The sequence below is a fragment of the Amblyomma mixtum genome, chromosome 3 (genome assembly GCF_055824585.1).
Source record: "Amblyomma mixtum isolate Tamu chromosome 3, ASM5582458v1, whole genome shotgun sequence".
Lineage (NCBI taxonomy): Eukaryota > Metazoa > Arthropoda > Arachnida > Ixodida > Ixodidae > Amblyomma > Amblyomma mixtum.
The window spans coordinates 151,910,519-151,928,832 of record NC_143014.1 but is presented as its reverse complement, the minus strand read 5'-3'; the positions used below and the strand labels follow the sequence as shown (position 1 = coordinate 151,928,832).

The 18,314-nt window shown below is 44.7% G+C and overlaps 1 protein-coding gene across 2 annotated transcripts in view; it reads right to left on the bottom strand.

Annotated features, from left to right (window-relative positions):
- Positions 1-17,909, bottom strand: part of LOC149352374 (ornithine decarboxylase-like) — a 29,591-nt gene extending 11,682 nt beyond the window's left edge. The window contains exons 1-6 of one of the 2 annotated variants that reach the window (XM_089577149.1): positions 17,736-17,909; positions 12,947-13,043; positions 11,648-11,724; positions 3,129-3,295; positions 1,518-1,652; positions 1,186-1,351 (exon numbers count right to left, since the gene is read on the bottom strand). In XM_089577149.1, the coding sequence (XP_089433275.1) occupies positions 1,186-1,351; positions 1,518-1,652; positions 3,129-3,295; positions 11,648-11,724; positions 12,947-13,043; positions 17,736-17,819 (726 nt within the window). In that variant the 5' untranslated portion in view covers positions 17,820-17,909. Of the gene's footprint in view, positions 1-1,185; positions 1,352-1,517; positions 1,653-3,128; positions 3,296-11,647; positions 11,725-12,946; positions 13,044-16,307; positions 16,367-17,735 lie in introns of those variants that run through there. The other variant, XM_089577150.1, reaches the window with a different exon arrangement.
- Positions 17,910-18,314: the final 405 nt, after the last annotated feature.

Below are 18,314 nucleotides of genomic sequence, written 5' to 3'. Positions count from 1 at the left end.
CGTGGCCTCCGAGAGGAATGAAAAATGAGGAGAAATTCCCTGGGCGGTGGTATCATTAATCATGCTTCTGTTTCAGGCACAGCTACGAAAGCAGCGGTAGTTCACCTCCGTGGGAGAAATTCCAGGTGACCGCAATATTACTTCCTACGGTTGCAGAGGTCATATAATCCTAGAGATCACTTAAACTTCACGAGCAAGTACATTCGCAATTGAACAAATGGGAGACATTTGAGCCTACTCAGTCAGAACAAAAAATATATGCCGGAATTGCGGCCAGCTAGTGCTGCGCTGAATACTCCGGGCGCTGCTGGAATAACTTCTAAATTATTCCAGTCACGTACAGAAATTTGGAGCGGCGATAACAAGTCAGTGTTAATTACTTCAGAGGCCTTGTTGTGCTTACACATTGGAAGAGGTTGTTAAACAATTTAACGTTACTAACGCGTATCACAAAACTCGTGCACAGCGGAAATGTGCATATATTAATCAGTTACTTAAATAAAAGAAGAAATTGTTTTGAACAGTCGGTAGAAATGATAAATGTAGTGAAGGTGAGGCAGGGCCCTGAAAAAATTTGAATTAGATGAATTTCAGTTGCACGATAAATTTCTTGCAGTCTGAATTGTGCAAACAAATTAATATAAACAGGAGTGTTACTTTATTCAACACAAAACCTTTTATACCCTAATTACGACACTAAAGGGCGTAGTCCTTAGGTCTTTACAAATTTATGAGTAGAAAAATAATAGGAGTGGTGAATATTGAATAGTGACAAGAATTGGAGAATAGCAGTGCTTTTGAAATAGCGTATTGGCTTGCGAGCCAGTATACTATTTTATGAAAGCTTCAGATCAAGATTTCTCTCACACCTTTTATACATTTACCCTTATATCACAAGATCTCGAAGGCTAATTGGCTGTAACTCGTAGCTTATGGGCGCAAGGAAACCCGTTGGCAGTGCGAAGAGTTCCTGGGCATATATAAAAAAACATGCACTCTATATTAAAAACTAGCCACTGAGAAACTCGTCGAATAATGTACTTGTTGCGAGAACAAAATATCAGAATTTTCTGATGACTTTATCTTATATTCTATCTCTTATCTTCCTATCTCTTCTCTTATCTCTCATCTTAACTCTTATCTTCCTCACAGTGTTTGGCTGAGGAAAGGGAGCGGTGGACAGACCTTGTGGAAATGTTCTCTTTTTCGAACCCCTCCAGGAAACCCTCCTCCGATGTCGAGGACCGTCATTTCAAAACCCATGTCGGCGCCAATGTCGAAAACAGCTCTGGCATCCTCGATGGTCAGTGCAAATATTTCTGGGTGCTTGTAAGCGCAACCGACGTGAAATCTGCAATGAGCATTCAAAGCAAATCTTTCAAAAAAGAAGCGCCAGAGAATAGAAGCGACACTTTACTATACCTGCCATCTATAGTTCTACGCCTGCTTTTCTTACTTCTTACCTACAGCACTACTCGGCAGAGCGCAGTCTATCTGAGAGCGCAATACATACTTACGACACACCGACAACGTTCAGGTCCATGTCACGAGCCGCAGCGAGAACTTTAGATGCGTCACGAAACGGGATCCCGTACTTGGCATTCATGGACTGCTGGACGCCATATTCATTCGCAGCAATGCGCAGGAGCAGCCTGGACGTCAAACATAATGCTTTCGAGCAAAAAGCAGCACTGCGTTCACGTTTGCACCCGCAGAGAGAAAACAGCATGCAGAGAAAATCCAGACAGCAGGAGATTTACGATACCGGTCGACCACGTTGGGTTGTGGTTCGGGGCTTGTGGAGGCAATCAGGCAGTGAAGTGAAGATTTAAATATACTACACATAGAAATTTCACAATTTTTTTGTTCATCATGTTATGTGGAGTAAAATAAAATAAAAAAAGAATGAAAATAAGGAAAGCTATCACATGATGTTAACTTACTTCTTGTTGTCTGCTTTTGTGAAATTGAAATCTGTGATATTCAACCTTGCTAACGCCGTATCCTGATGGCGCCTGTACCATGCGTGCTGATTAGAGCTCTTTGGTTTCTTTGAGGTAGAGTCAACAGGGGTTTCAGTTCTACTTCCTATGTCTTAGATGGCGAGAGAAAAGAGGCTACTTTGTTTACGTATACGTTATATTGGTCGTGACACAAATAACATCAAATCGAAGATCAGCTGTTTTTCTTTTTTTAAGTAGCCGTCTGAAAGCAGTGCCCTGTTGAAGGACAGATGCAAAGAAAGAAAGAAAGAAAGAAAGAAAGAAAGAAAGAAGGAAAGGAAGAAAGAAGGAAAGAAAGCAAGGAAGAAAGGATGGAAGAAAGAAAGAACGAAAGAAAGGAAGAAAGATAGAAAGAAAGAAGGAACGGAAGAAAAGGCGGGGTGTGAGGTCTAATGACTGACACGATGTTGCATCAGCCGGGCAGAATTCTCCTCTTGCTGAAGCTGATGAATCCTAGTTTTACAAAACACTATTTCACGCAGTTCGCAGGCTAAGAAAGCATGCTTTTTCCTAAAATATACATGGTACGTGATGTTTTCATAAACTGGCACGAATTAAACGCATCCAGCCTTCAAGATTTAATGAGCATTCTCGAAAGATAGCAAAAAGAGAAAATGGAAGAAAAGGTTACGATAAAGCTTCACAGATCAGCGAGCAGCCAAACTCGTTGATAGCGTGCGTGAAGCGTCGCGTGTGCCCCTACGAAGCTACGCGCAAAGGCGACGTCCACGCTTTGGATTTTCAAGCAATACCAGAAAAGAAGGACGAAAGTAAAGGCTCTTGCAATTCACGATAAATGCGAACGCATACTGCTGGTGTAACCTCGCCCAGAAAAATACGGTCTTTTTCGTATACATTAAAACCGACGTTTCAGCGAGTTTCTAGAACGCACTTTTAACGAGTGCAGTGTGGGGCGTAATGAAAAAATTCCCAGTCGCCGTCGATTTTGTTAGGGCGAGGTAGAACGAAGTTCAATTCAATTAACTTTACTGCACACGCCAGGGAAGAGAGGAAATGAACGCCGCAGTAGAAGCGCGACAGAGAGCAAGGAGCAGTAAACAGAAAACGAGCCAGACTCAGGGAGCTGGGCGTCAGAGATATCTATTTGAGTCACCACCAACAAACCTGGCGTTGGGGTCTTCGATCTTCTCCAGTTCTTCCACGGAGTCGAATGTGATGAGTGTGACTCCCCGCTGTTGAGCGAAACGTAGGTGTGACGTGCATTTGACGGTGTTGGCATACACGATGCGTTCGGGAGTAACGCCGATGTCGAACACGGACATCATCTCGGCCTGCAGAAATTCGAACGCCCGAAGTTGGCTGTTGAGAGTGCATTCCAGAGAATTTTCGCAACAGTGTTGTCACAAGCACTCGAACTGGCCCATTTTGTGTTTGTATCATTGTTATACTTAGGATACAAGCGCTAGGTTTTGGAATTCATTGATTTTACATACTTCATGCGTGCCATTTGCTGATTGGTGCTAGGATGTGCATTTCCTTGTCGCTGTCACGCTACCATCAGTGGTGACAGCACTCACTTCTGGACCCCACTGTCATGTACACAACGTGGAGAGTCCACAGAAATGATAACAGAGCTGCCTGTCAGCGCTGTCTGACGGTGCGTGCCCGTTGTAGAGATATGCAGAGTGCGTGCTCTTAAATGTGCTCGCCTGTTCGCGCACGCATTTCCGTTGGACATGGCTGCTTCTCGACAAGCCGCCAGGGACCGCTTTTCGCTGCCTGGGCGGTAGAGTTGCCGCGCGCGAGCAGTTTAACCAATCCCACTCCGTCGTAAAACGCTATCGCCGCACAGTTTTGCGCGTATAGGTTCTGCGTGCTGTCTAAAGTAACGCAAGGCTTCTACACGACGGTGGTTATTCCCACGGGACAACGTCGCACAGTGGAAGCTATTTTAGCCAGTTTCTCGTGGCGAGTAGTGTCTCCTCTTGTGAAAGTCGCCGCACGTGCCAGTGAACGAAAGGCGGCGGATCGTTGAGCTCACCTTGCAAGATGCTACTCGGCGCGAATTTTTTTTTTATGCACTGGCCGTTGACGAATTTCTGCGCGGAACCACATGCAGAACCTTCACGCAAAGTTGTGCTGCGATAGTGACTTGCGATAGTCTTCCCATTGTTACTCTAATTCTGCGCATGTCTTTACAATCTCTCACACAAATTGTGCAGTATGATAACATATTTTTGTTTATTATTCTTTGCAACTATTCTTTCATCAGTGCGGAAGAAGTGGTTATTTAATTTGTCTGGAAATGCTGCCGTGTGCATATTAATAACGGTCATGCTTAGTTTAAAACTGAAGACTAAAGAAAGCAGTCAGTGATCCGCACGGGCGATCCCTGATGTGTATTCAGCAAATCGAAAACGAGGACAGTGTACGGTACTTCACTGTACAGTAACGCAGGTGAAACCTAGCACGACCTGGGTGCTAAAAAAAAAGAAATGCAAATTATTTTCGGCATGAAACAAAACATTAACGACGCTACCGAAAACTGAAAAACAGTTCTTTTTTTTTGTATAGAGTAGACGAATGCAGTAGAGCCACAGTAGAAACTGGGAACGTGAAGATGAAAATTAACTTTTATTGAGGGTGTGCACTGAACAAAGTATAGCGATTTCACAAGGTTTTTTTTACAGATAGTCTCAGAGCATTTTTTTAAGTGCCCCTTCCAGACTATAGGGATTTACAAATAAAGCAGTAACTGATTTCTTTTAATGCAGCACGATGCTTGCTGGGCTCTCCTATCATTGTTACTTCTGAAAAATATGTCCGGGATAATGGATCTGTACCGACATGGCACACAGCGTTCTAGTCAGTAGGTTCATTTTGTCTCATGTTTTCATGTTGCAACTTTGGTGCTAGATAAGGTTTACGTAAAGAAGCGGTATTGACTGACGTGTGGATGCTCTATTATAAGCTTGTGTAAAAGTTGTGCACATGGTTGTGCATATGCAAAGGTTGTGCAATAAAGTTTTGCAAAGAATCGGTATTGAGTGTCGTAGATTCTCTATTACACCACAGCGGAGTTCGGCCACTCCCCGCAGTGTAAAGAGCATGTGTTCCCCAGTCAGTCAGTATAGAGTTTGGACAGAAAGGAGTGAAACTTCTTCCTCAAGTGTTTCAAGCTTTCCTCGGGGGAGTCTGTTCTTATGTGTATTTGGACGCTACAAATTCTTCGCTGTGGTTTACGTAACTAGTCCAGTTACTATATTTTGCATTTGTTTAAAAAATACAAATGTTCGTTTCATCCTTAGAACCGGATTGAAACGTGGGTAGGCGCACCGCATCTTGTGTCATTCAATTGCTCTCCTTGCCCAAATATGCGACCAGTTGCTCCGGAACAACCATACATTTATTTCCCTTTTAAATGTCACCTGTATTGGCAGCGTTTATGTGACGTGGCCACTTACTTTTTCGCCACAAACGCATTAAGAAAAGCAACACTTCGAAGCCTGTGTTTTCCGCCGGCATGGCACAAACAAGCGTTTAATATTTCAGATAATGTTGGCTGCATGCACGAATGATCACTTGTGGTAGAACAACCTGATTGTTGGAAGTCGGACAGGCGATGCGAGCCGCAAAAGGGAAGTAAAGCTCACAGAGGGGAAAGTGCCTCAGTAAGACTTTCGAACAATTCGGCTGCAGGGTCCATCTTTATTAAGGCGCCTCACATTAAGCTGCTCACATTTAGTCTCGTTCAAGAGCACCATATGAGGACACGTAGAAGTAAAAGCTTTCAACGTTCCTTTAATGAGTATAGACACAAAACTTTCAGCTTCTTTTTTTTTGTTACAACAGTGCGCAGAATATTAGAAACGACAGAGCCAGAGAAGTTCTGGCCTAAGGTAATTTAAAGCATTTGTTACTGCACAGTTTTCTCATCGAGTTTTTGTTTTAGGAACGGAAATTACGCATGTGCGCTCGCCGCAGACGACGCACCAGCGAAAGCGTCGCTGCTTTGAGAGCGAATGTGACTTGTGAATGGAACGTCACAGAATGCGGAAAACCTAACTTGTATGAAAAGAAAATTAGCCGATGCGCACTTTTCCATATCTTCTCATATTGTGTTACGTCTACGGCTCTGCGCACCATTATCAGCAAGAATAACAGAACCAGAACCAGGAAATTTGCTGTGCGTAATCCCTGAACAAATTTCTAAGATCACTAGAAAAGACGTTTTTGTTCCTGTGTTTTCTGTCATATTACGTTTCACACGTCTTTTAGACAACGTCATATGTGACACAGCTGCCCTGAACACACTCTGGAGAAATGCTATACTCTATAACCTTTACGTCACGGCACTATACAGCAAGATTTCTATCCCAGACGGCACTAATTTACTTAGACAATGCTTGTCGGAAGTTCTGTTGAATACTCATGAGGTTTACGTAACTCTCTTTGCATCTACAGACTCACTGATAGAGCAGGCCTTTAGCTCACAGCCCCGGGTGCTGGTAAGGTTTAGTTTTTATGGTATTTAACGTCCCAAAACGACTCATTCTATGAGGGACCTTTACATATAAATACAAGCCCAAACCAGCAAGACACACGACGAAGAACGAGGACACACAAGCGCTGTGTGTCTTGCTGGTTTGCGCTGGTATTTATATGTAATGGATCACCAACTAGCCCGCACTCTTATCCTACTATGAGGGACGCCATAGTGGACGGCTCCGGATAATTTCTACCACCTGGGGCTCTTTGACGTGCACTGACATCGCACAGTACACGGGCCTATGGCATGTCACCTCCGTCGAAATGCGACCGTCGCGGCCGGCATCGAACTCTCGTCTTTCGGATCCACAGCCGAGCACCATGACCACTGAGCCGCCGCGGCGGATTTTGCTGGTAAGGGTGGAGGGGACAGAGAACCCATCAAATACTAGTGCCCCTCACACTGTTCCGTACACCGCACTCTTCTCTCCTCATCAGTCGTAGAACACGCCCTGAAATGAAACCTCATCAGCGCCACTTGTCCCGCCAATGCAAAGCAATTATTGAGGAGCCTTGCCATCGAAGATTTCGCTTGATGTAACAACAACAAAACGGCACCCATACCAGAGATGCAGGAATAGAATTTTTGTTTATGGGAATAAGTCGAAGAAGTACTGCTGATGTTCCCAAGTTTCTCGAATTCAACAATCGAAGTAATGTCAACACTAACACACTGCGAGAAAGATAGGTCCTCCAATAGGAGTGGTGGTAACCATTTTTGAGCCATTTCCCTTCGTTTAGCTTCATAGACACAATGATCGCTGTTTCAGCATGCATCACGGCGCTGCTTCTAAATAGTCATGTGCAGACTTAGTTTTTGTTTGACAGACTACCTAGAGCCGTAATTTTTGAGTTGATAGAATCAGTTTTCTCCTTTCCCAGAAGAATCCGACTTCAACATTCCCGCAGCAGCACACAGCATGGCTTGCGGTACACCGCGGTGCTGAGCAGATGTGACTCTGGTGCTGTGTACGGCAAATGCACCACTTTCTTGGTAAGGCATTGGACATTCGTTAAAAAAATAGGGCGAAGACAGAGAGGCGATAGCAATGACGCTGACAGTGTGAGTGCTGCTATTTATTTTACGGTGGTGTCTTACCAACAAGCCCAAATCACTGCTCTTCCGCTTCAAACAGAGCGCATTAGCACTTAACTCCTTAATGTTGGCAGCAAGCGCCCATCAATATCTATGGCGCGGTTATAGCTGTTCGTGCCTGCGAATAATCAGCAGAGGTTTGAAGGTGGCACCGAGTGGCACTGTCTGCATGGAAACTCCGGACATTCTGCTAGGGGGCGGTGGCCCCATATTTAGCAACGAGCCGCAACTGTCGCAACGAGCCATTGACTTGAGCGGTCTGCTGTCGCACATTGAACGCCAAATCATACATAAACATGATCTTTTATCTCAGCTACAAAAAAAGTGGTCTTTTACCCGTTTTCGTGTCGTTACAGTCTAGCATGGCGAACCCCGGAGAGTTCTTATAAGAAGAGTTCGTTTTCCATGCCGATGCAAAAGGCACCTCGACGTGCCAGATGCTGCGAAACATGAGACGAGATGAATGGAAGCGCGGATAACCACCGACAGTGCTCTCTTAAGGCCCCTTATTTGAGTCAAGATTCAGTTTTGCACTGTAAGGCTGTATTATTTACATAGATAAGTCCGCTCTTACGAAAGGTAATGACGGTTTGAGATTTCAGTGACACCATTACCAAGAGAAGGCTCTCGCACCGGAAAACTGATGAAATCACAGCCGTTGAGAAAATAGTAAGTTCTGGAAATGTGCAGCCGGTTGGTCAGAAACCGGGTGGCACATTTCGTAATCGTTTCTCTGCTGAGAGAGTCAAGCTAAGTGCTGAGAGGTGCCTCTGAGTATTACCAAATCGGTGGGTGACCCGGTGGTACGTGGTTCCTAGTCCACCACGACTTGTATGCAATGGAGGTGGTCCTCTGTTATATAAACAGCGCGAGGTAAATTAAAACATTACGCGACCATATTTGTGTTGTGCAAAAAAAGGGAGGCCAGAACAGCCCTGCGGGACGCACGCACGCACGCACGCACGCACGCACGCACGCACGCACGCACGCACGCACGCACGCACGCACGCACGCACGCACGCTCGCACGCACACTCACACACGCACGCACTCACGCACACACACAAACACGCACTCACGCACACGCACACACAAATATTTGATGAAGGCATTCAAAACATTTTAAGAAGAGGCATTGAGAGCGGCACAGCGTGTTAGGAGTGTCTCTCAAACTCAAAGAGGAGGTGACAATTATTGCAAGATCAAGAGGGGTGGAAATATCTTTCTCTGACCACAACCAATGCAACTTCAGAATAAATTAGGTAATGTGAGAACAACTTTCAGTGGAGGAACAAGCAGTAATGAAGGCAATCGAAGTACTTTCGGCAGCAAAAGTTTAAGAAATGCGTGTTAAGCGAAAAAAAAATTAATATAGCGCTGTCTCGGGACAACCTGCTTGTGTTGTTACCCGCGGATGGAACATGCCAATCCTCTCATACCTTCGTGTCTGGTTTACGGGACTGCTCGGAAATAACCTTGGTTCTGCACCAATGCATCCCGTAAACTTTTGCTGCCACGTTCTGGACGCCGCAGCCATGGATACAATGCTCACGCCGATGCTGCGAGCTATGAACGGGAGCGAGGCTTGGCTTTACTATTAGGTCTCGAACGCCGTACGAAGGAGAACCCAGCGTATCCGAAATCAAAGGCTACGCAGGTCAGCAGCACAACGAAGAGCCGGCACAGGTGCTTCATACAGGCGCGCTCACAAACAGTGACAAGAAGTAGGAAGAAGGTAAGCAGAGAAACGCTGTCCTCGCTATTGTCTCTGTTCGTGAATGCGCTGCAATGAATCGTGAATGCGCGCAAACAACACGCTCCAAATTTCCCACTAGAGTATACTTTTGCACATCGTTTTCTTCGACTTGCACCGAGTTGTCATTTGTGACATGTTCACCGCAAAGGAGGCCGTCGAGTGTATCGTTTAGCTGGAATATTGAGCGACTTCTTTGGCAGGACGTTTGTCACAAAAGACTTTGTCCGTAAGGCAAATATATGCACGCCTAACTTTTGAGGCGTAAATTCTTGGCCGAGCTTTCTCCCCCACTTGTCGCTTTTGAGGATATATGGAAACAGACAGCACTTAGGCTTCAAAACACTGAGGCAACATACAGCGGGTGCACACCAAGAATTATAAATGCAGCTTAACTCGGCACCACAGCTTCTTCGGAGGGGCCTTAAAGCGTATAAGAGTGCTGAAATCAGCGTGCTTCAGTACAAAAGACTGACTTTAGCCCTTTGATGATCGCTACCGTATATGTACGGCGGCGAGCGCGCCCCACACGTACGGCTGCGATCGCGTGTTGGAACGTTTCCGCCATACTGATGGTAGGCGCTTACGGGGATTTGGTGCCATCTTTTGAAAGTTAAAAAGCCATTTTGTTTGTGGTTTTATGCTGGGGAAGAAAAAAGAAGTAATTTTTCCATTGTTCAGCGCTTCGACTGGTTTACGATCTGGCGCTCGCCTAGTTGCGGCTTCTCTGCGCGCGTGGTCAGCTCTTCTGGAAGTGAACAAGACCTGATCTTTATCTTGATTGGCGCTTCTCTTGGTTTATTGCCGGCGTTCATGTGGTGTTATCTCTCTCCGCTTTGTTTGCTCGCTTCACTTGGAGGTGTTCAGTTGCACGTCGTCGTTTCGCTATGGCCGCACACGCCGTTTACTGTTCTGTCAGTGACCGCGACGGCTTTCGACTCGAAGTACTTAGCTAGTGCCGAGTCTGAACCATAAGACGATAGCTCGTGTTCGGGAGAAGAACTACATGGAACCAGTTCCGACTCCGACTCCGAGTCCGATACACCCGCCACATCGCGGAAGCAGGCGTGACCCGACGACGCTCAATACGACTGAAATACCATCCGTCCTAATTTTGTTCTCATTAGTCAAATGTTTAGGGGAATCCCCAAGGTGGAGTAGATTTGTAATAAGGGAGTAATTACTGATTGACATCCACCCGAGCGCAGCCATACGGCTACAAAGGAAAGCTATACAGCTTTCTCAGAAACTTCGTAGTTAAAGAAAAATTCGTCCTGGTCCGGGGTTCGAACCCGGGACCACCGCTTCACCGGAGCAGTCGCTCTACCAATTGAGCTAACCGGGACGGCAAGCTTATGGTAGGGCGAGAGCGAATTGATCAATAACTCGAAGTGGGAACTGTGTTGGTCAAATTTTTAGGGGAATCCCCCAAGGTGGAGTAGATTTGTAATAAGGGAGTAATTACTCTTTGACATCCACCCGAGCGCAGCCATACGGCTACAAAGGAAAGCTATACAGCTTTCTAAGAAACTTCGTAGTTAAAGAAAAATTCGTCCTGGTCCGGGGTTCGAACCCGGGACCACCTCTTCACCGGAGCAGTCGAACCCTTCGAACCCCGGACCAGGACGAATTTTTCTTTAACTACAAAGTTTCTGAGAAAGCTGTATAGCTTTCCTTTGTAGCCGTATGGCTGCGCTCGGGTGGATGTCAATGAGTAATTACTCCCTTATTACAAATCTACTCCACCTTGGGGGATTCCCCTAAACATTTGACCAACACAGTTCCCACTTCGAGTTATTGATCAATTCGCTCTCGCCCTACCATAAGCTTGCCGTCCGGGTTAGCTCAATTGGTAGAGCGACTGCTCCGGTGAAGCGGTGGTCCCGGGTTCGAAACCCCGGACCAGGACGAATTTTTCTTTAACTACGAAGTTTCTGAGAAAGCTGTATAGCTTTTCTTCGTAGCCGTATGGCTGCGTTCGGGTGGATGTCAATGAGTAATTACTCCCTTATTTGTTCTCGTTAGCACCGAACTTAGACATCTTATTCATTATGAAGCACTAATAAAGAAAACTGACCACGGTGGCATGTTTGTTGAGAAAAAATCTGACCTTCAAAGGGTTCAAGCGGACAGAGGCCAAGCTTATCTAAGTGGTTGGGTGCAGACATGTTCAGTCATCGAGCCTGACGAATTTACGCTTTAAACTGAAGGCATCCACACCTTCTAATAGCGGCAACGTTGGCAAAATATGCGACGACACGCGCCAATTTTTTTCCAGAACACTAACCTTGTTGGAGCAATCGAAATTTATCCCGTGAGAATTCAGGATATGAAGTATGACGGGATCCGAGCATGCCTTGACAGCTGAAAAAAACAAACAAAAAAACATAGATATGCAGAAGAGTGCGGTGAGGGGGGGGGGGGGGGGGGGTCTGAGTAGTTGGTACGATATTGTTTTACCCAATTTTTTTTGTTTGAAGCGTTCCACCTAAGATTTTACACAATTTTGAAAAATAGGCTGTTTGAGTTAAAAGAGCGCTTTTTTCGCCATAGCACTGGAAAGCAATGCAGTAGATCAGACTACAGTTAAGCAGGCTGGTTAACTAATATTGAATAGTTAACTTTTAACTATTACTGTTCAAGTCCTTAATTATTGAGAGGCGTGTAGCCGGCCGTAATACCAACACCACAACATCAGTTTTTAGAATTTCGAAAACACGTTTACCTTCGGCGCAGTGGCCCAACAAATTTTGGCTATTTCGATGAGTTTCGTGCACTGGGGAGGTTGCTTTGCCTGCAAGCTTCTCGAAAGCGCATGTTTCTTTGGCGCGATGTAGGCAAAATTTGTTGGACCACAGCGCCGAGAGTGATGGCGTTTTCAAAATACTAGAAACTGATATCGTTATTAATCACGGTCGGCTACATGCCTCTCAATAATTGCGGAGGCTAACAGTAATAGTCAAAAAGTTAACTTATCAATATTAGTTAGCTAGCCTTCTAGTTAGCATGTCTTCGCTGTATTTGATGCACTAAATTGCTGGCAATGCTGTGGCGAAAAAAGCGCTCTTTTAACTAGAAAAGGCTATTTTTGAAAATTGTATAAAGTCTGGTGAAACGCCCTGTGTGCAGCAGTTCTGGTCAGTCTTATAGAATATTAGCAAAAGTAGATGCAGAAACATGAAAGTATCAAACGCATCTTGTATGCGGGAAGCACACGAAAATTTAAGAAGTTGTTGCTTAAGAGATATGCAGCCGCTGCAAAGCTTTTGGCCTAGCTTAATATCTGCAAAAATTGATTGCAAGAAGACGCTTACGCCTTTTGAAGAAAAAAAAAAGTGAGCAGATCTCTAGTGCCTAAGAGAACGTTCAGGATACTGAGACCCCCATGAAAACCACAGATGAATTTCTTGTTTCGTTTTTCGAGTAAAAACGTCTCGTAGCATTCGTATCAAACAGCGGTGCCACTGCTCTCATGGCAGGGCGTCAACGATCCGACAGCAGACGGAAAATCCCGGAACAAACACTCGACACGTGCGAGGACTCAGAATTGTAAATACTTTTCTACAACGATCAGTAGGGTACTTACCGTAGAAGGGCGTCACACGGGGCATTTCCTGGCGCCATAATTTAATTTTCGCTTCCAAGTCACGCAAGTCGCAAACAAAAAACGCATCGTCAGCGATCTGTGAATAGGACAAGAATGTCGTACAGTGTCTGAAACGTTAAAAAATGTGTAGCAGTTCAGGAGAAGCCGTCAATTCATGCCTCTTTTTCCAGGCGTCGGACATTTGTCGTCCAAAATGCAAAAAAAAAAAAATCGTAAAACACTAGGTATGGAGGAGGCTGTGCACACGAAGCTATAACAACAAACTGACTGCGAAACTTGAAAACACGTGGAATGTGCTTCAGCGCTATACACATGCTTTAAAAACGTACCTAGAATCTATATAAAGCAGTGAACTCCCAAGCTCTGCACCTTCAATGAAAAGAAAAATTATGAATTCTTAGCCAATCCTAATGCTACCAGCTCATCCAAGCTAGCAGCGCTAGAATAAGTCACGAATTTGTGAAGCCTTCTAATGCTGATATTTTCTAGTGATTTATCATCAAATGAAGTCGTGTTGCGGCATGACTGAACAATACAAGACGGCGGGTAAAGAACAGGGGCCGAGGATTGGTGGCGACAGCTTTATTAATGCGAGATCATTGCTTGGCTCATTGTACAAAAACCCCGCCTTCACCAAAAACCTGTGGCAGAAACGCGGCACGCAAATGACGTCATCACCCCTCCTGGAGCAATAGGCCGCCGCGTCCCCACCGGCATGTAGTACCTCAAAGTGTGATTGAGGAGCCCACTGACCCAGGGAGCCAGTTATGCGCCCTTCCTTTCCTCAAAATCAACGGAGTCTAAACCTTCGGCTGGTTTTGAGAAAAGGAAAGACGCATAATTGCCCTAGTTTGTAGGTAGACAAGCCGCCAACGCCTACTCACAGCGAGAGTGAGATGTCCACTCACCCAGTGAGCCAGTGGCACTTGATCTCGCATTTACACATGATAAGAATAGCTTAGGTGCCCCTGTAATTTTTCCATCCTTCAAGCAGCACATCGCAAGTCCTGACAACGTCCTTGCATCAAAGTTACAGGTTACGACAAATAACAGGCTTCTAGCCGGCGCCTGTTGGAACTTATCAACATGCCTGTTGATAAGTTCCAAGCCACTGTGGAAATTGAGCAGAGTTCAAGAACAATGCTTCCATGTTCTTCTGAGGAAAGGAGGGGGCTATATCGACTCACTTGTGTTTGTCTGTTCAAGAGCTCACTTGTATATACGGACAGATTTCCGTTTCCAGTATCCAAGCATATTGGCTAGGCAATAAAAATGTATACAGGGTGGTTTTTTAACATTTACAGATTTTTATTTTAAAAACTGTGAGCGCAGTCAGCGCACGCAGATTTTACAGCGAGGCAGGCGTTATGTACGGGGTAGAGGGAAAAAATTTGACGATTAATCAACAAAAGTTAACTAATCAGCCATATTAATTTTCATTTTAGGGGGACTGATTATATCATAAGTTTGAAGGCCGTCAACACCGAAGATGAGCCCAGATTTTGTACGTTCGTAACAGGCAGTGTGGTTTGCAATATCGAAAGCAAAAAATCGCCATGTGAAAGGTTGCTGAGTTCGGTTTCCCGGCTAGCATATTTTTAAAATGGCGTTGTTCTCATTTTTTTTTTGCATCAAATACAGACGCTGTTTGTGTATTCAATGATGCAGCAGAACTTAAAGTAATTTCGGCGATGATTCCACGTGCAGTGACGCCATTTCATAAACATGCAGCGTGGGAAGTCAACTCAACCAGCCCTGAATGCGTATATATGAAGTTTGATATTTTTAAACACATCGCCGATTGAGAAAATTCAAAGACTGGGCTCACGTTCTACCCTGACTATCTGCAATTACGCAAATAATCCAGTCCCTTAAATTATGAAAATGAAACAGTTGGCGAATTGATTTTACTTAAGTAGTCGTCTAATAATTGAGTTCTGTAACGTTGATAAATGTCCGCCTTGCTGTATAATCCACATGCAGAGACCACACCGACGTATCTCTCACAGGTTTTAAAACAAAAGCCTGTGAACGTAAAAAAAGTCGTATTAATAAAATGAATTGGAACCGGATCCTGGCTTCTTTTGCGTACTTGCATTATGCATCCGGTTTATTTCGGGAAAAAAAGCACTGGTCATTCAACCCTAAATCCAGAGCCACTGCTCTTTATTTTGAATGCAGCGGTATAATGTTGACCTACTTCACCTATTTCTGGCATATTTTTTTACGGTGTGCTAGGTGTCACAGTTCCTGCAAAAAGCGAGACATAAAATGGCTGCTGAACGTAACGAAAGAAGCTAAAAATAAAGTCAGTTTTTTTTTCCGTTATTTTTAATGCTGACCTTCTCAGTGTGTGTAAATAATCATCAGCACTGCTTCAACCGCATCTACCAGAAAAAATTAATCATCTATATCGGCGTAGCTTTTTAAACGCTAGTTTTAGACGGGAAACGCAGACAGGGATCTTGTGCCACCTTGTATTTCACGTCTCCAATTCCGCAGAGAATTTACGGTTCTAAAAGAACGATGTCTGGCACAGTTCATCACGTGAGGTTAGAACGAAGACTTTAATGAAATTTGGGCACGGAACATTTATTTGGGGCCTGAAAAATTCTTAAGTGGTCAGAATTTAATATCAAAGTGCAGGAGTCTACTGGTACCTTTTGTCCAAGGTTTACAAAAAAAATCTGATAAAGTGGAAAATCACTTGCCTACAAAAGTCGCTGCTTAAAATCTAATCTTGTAAACGTTGGCTCTTTATCGGTGTAACTCAGTGGGTCGGTTATTCCAATCATTTCTCATGTAATCCCGAAGCATCACAACCATTCTTTGTTGCCCTTTCAAATACAGTCTTCCGCGATTTGTCTGCTATGATCAAAAATTACGAGACCGGGGGTCTTTGACTGAATGAAAGCATACGACTGCGGTTGATGCTTAAAGAAAACGTATTCATTTTCGTTTTATAGAGCTGGAGATAACTAAGTTCGTTGAAAGCACTCACCTCCAGCTCTGATTTCTACACGGAGCTTTGAAATTAACAAGTTCCGAATTGTTTGCTGCGAACATGACCATTTTACATAATTTACTACATAATTTGATGCTGTCGCGCGTTCAAGGCGTATTATTAAAGAAGAAAGTATTGTTTTGGCTATCGGCAGTGAAAGGCTGGATGAAAGCAAAAACTCGCGCGGCCAGATCTCTAATGATAGCAGCGACGTTGGAAACTTTGACGCGCTTGTTTCTAATTCCTGTACGAATAGATCTCCATTGCGTTTCACAGCATCCAGCTGATCTTTCGGGACGAAATATCTATAATAAAATACACACAAAGGAGACATACCTAAAATTCTTGGAGAAGCGAATTTTTTCAACACGAAGTCGTTTATGAACGCAATTTTTAAGGCGGAAGCCTTTAATGCCTCATCGTTGTAAGCAGGAGCTGTCGACAGAAATGTCACGCTTTTCAGTTGGTCGAAACGGTCGTGACGTCACAGTGCGCGAATTTCAAACGGGGCCAATTGTACTTTGGCTACTAACCATGCAACCAATTAAAGGGACCGTATAGTGATGCTCCAAGTAAGTTTGACTGAGTTTAGTTAATTGCTTACTTAACCAATTAGTCCAATTAACCTTTCTATTCAGACCAGATAAATAAATAAAACCGAGTAAGAAATTGGCCGAGCTTGGGAATCGAACCCCAGTCTCCGGAGTGCGAGTCGAGCACGCTACCACTCCGCCATGCCAGCTCGACGGTTTGGAATGAACAAAGGTGCGTCTAGTGAATACGGTGTCTTCGTTCACTCCCATCTTCCTCCCTTCCCGTTACGGCGAGGTTTAGGTGTCCACCGAGATATGAGAGATAGATACATTTCCTTTCCTCAAAAACCAATTTTCCGACGAGCAAGGCGTATTTGTCCGCGTTTCAGATTAGTCCAAATTGTCGTGACGTCACCACGCGCGAATTTTGACGGGTGTTCACCGAAATATATGAGACAGTTACTGCGCAACTTCCTTACAATGTTCGACTAGTGTCTACTGAGATATGTGAGACAGTTAATGCGTAATTTCCTTTCCTCAAATATAATTTTCATTTTCTTCACTACGGCCCCTCTTTCTTCTTTCACTCCCACTTCCTCCCTTCCTGTACGGTGCGGCTCAGGTGTTCACCGAGACGACAGAGAATTACAGCCCCCTTTCCTTTCCTTAAAAAGCGTTGCGCTCAAAGGGCAACGCATCGCGCCGAACGGGTGGTGGCATTCCGTGGACTCCCTCGCAGCGCTACAACACGCTGTCGCGTTCCACTCCTAAAGGCGAAGCTTAAGCGTCACTAATTGGCAGTTATTTAATGCGCCAACAAAATGTGAAGTTAACAATCGCGTAGCAGAATGCAGCACTCAGGCTTTCGCCTTTCACCACTTTAGCCGCTAAAGTTCCTCGTAATTTTTTGCATACAGTGAGATTTCACTGTAACAATAAATATATCCGCAGATCCTTCCTCGGGGCGCTTTAGTTTTCTGTCTGCAATTTATTGCCAAAAACGCACGTTATTAGTTTTCAGTACCAGTCTTATCTACTCGGTGCGAGCGCAGAACAACCTTTAAAAGGAAAATTTCGCTACGCTTCGGAATGTCACACCATTCACTTCAATATGTTCATAGCACTAATTGAAATATTCTATAATTGCTTATCAATTAAAAGTGATATTCAAGAAAGCTGGACTCGGAATATTGAGATGACAGAATGAGGGTCAGGTGTGTATAATCATTACCTGTGAATCAATGACCTTTCGGGCGACATCGGTGACTTTTTCTTCGACGTGAACGAGATCCTCACTATCTTTGTTGTCAGCCATTGCGTACCCCACTCCACTCTGACTGGGGACGAAACGCCGGGGCTTCTTTTTAACCGTGTGCAGACAGAATGGCACTAAAAGTCAGGACAAAAGGCACAGCCTCCTCACAGCCGCAAAGGCGCGACTGTCGAGGCAGATAACAATCCACGGATGCGAGGCCGAAAAAGTGCGATAAAAAAAAAGAGAAACAGCCGTATCACTGCACACAAGGCATTTGACCCGTCCCAACGCAAAGAATACGAGGCTAGAGTGGGTATTTTGTAACGCTCATTTCCCCCTCAGAGCAAAAGGAAAACCGCAGAACACTGGCGGCCCTTCAATGGCGACACGCTTTTGTCACTAACGTAAGAGGCGATCTTTGAACACCTCGTCAAGTGCGTGCCGGCGAAGGTAGCGAGACCCTTGTCCGAATGCCTCTCTGGTTTCGCTGCTTCCGGGGAAAGAAATGGCGCGCTATCGCACCACACACAAAGGTACCGACTGAAGAGCCACTGG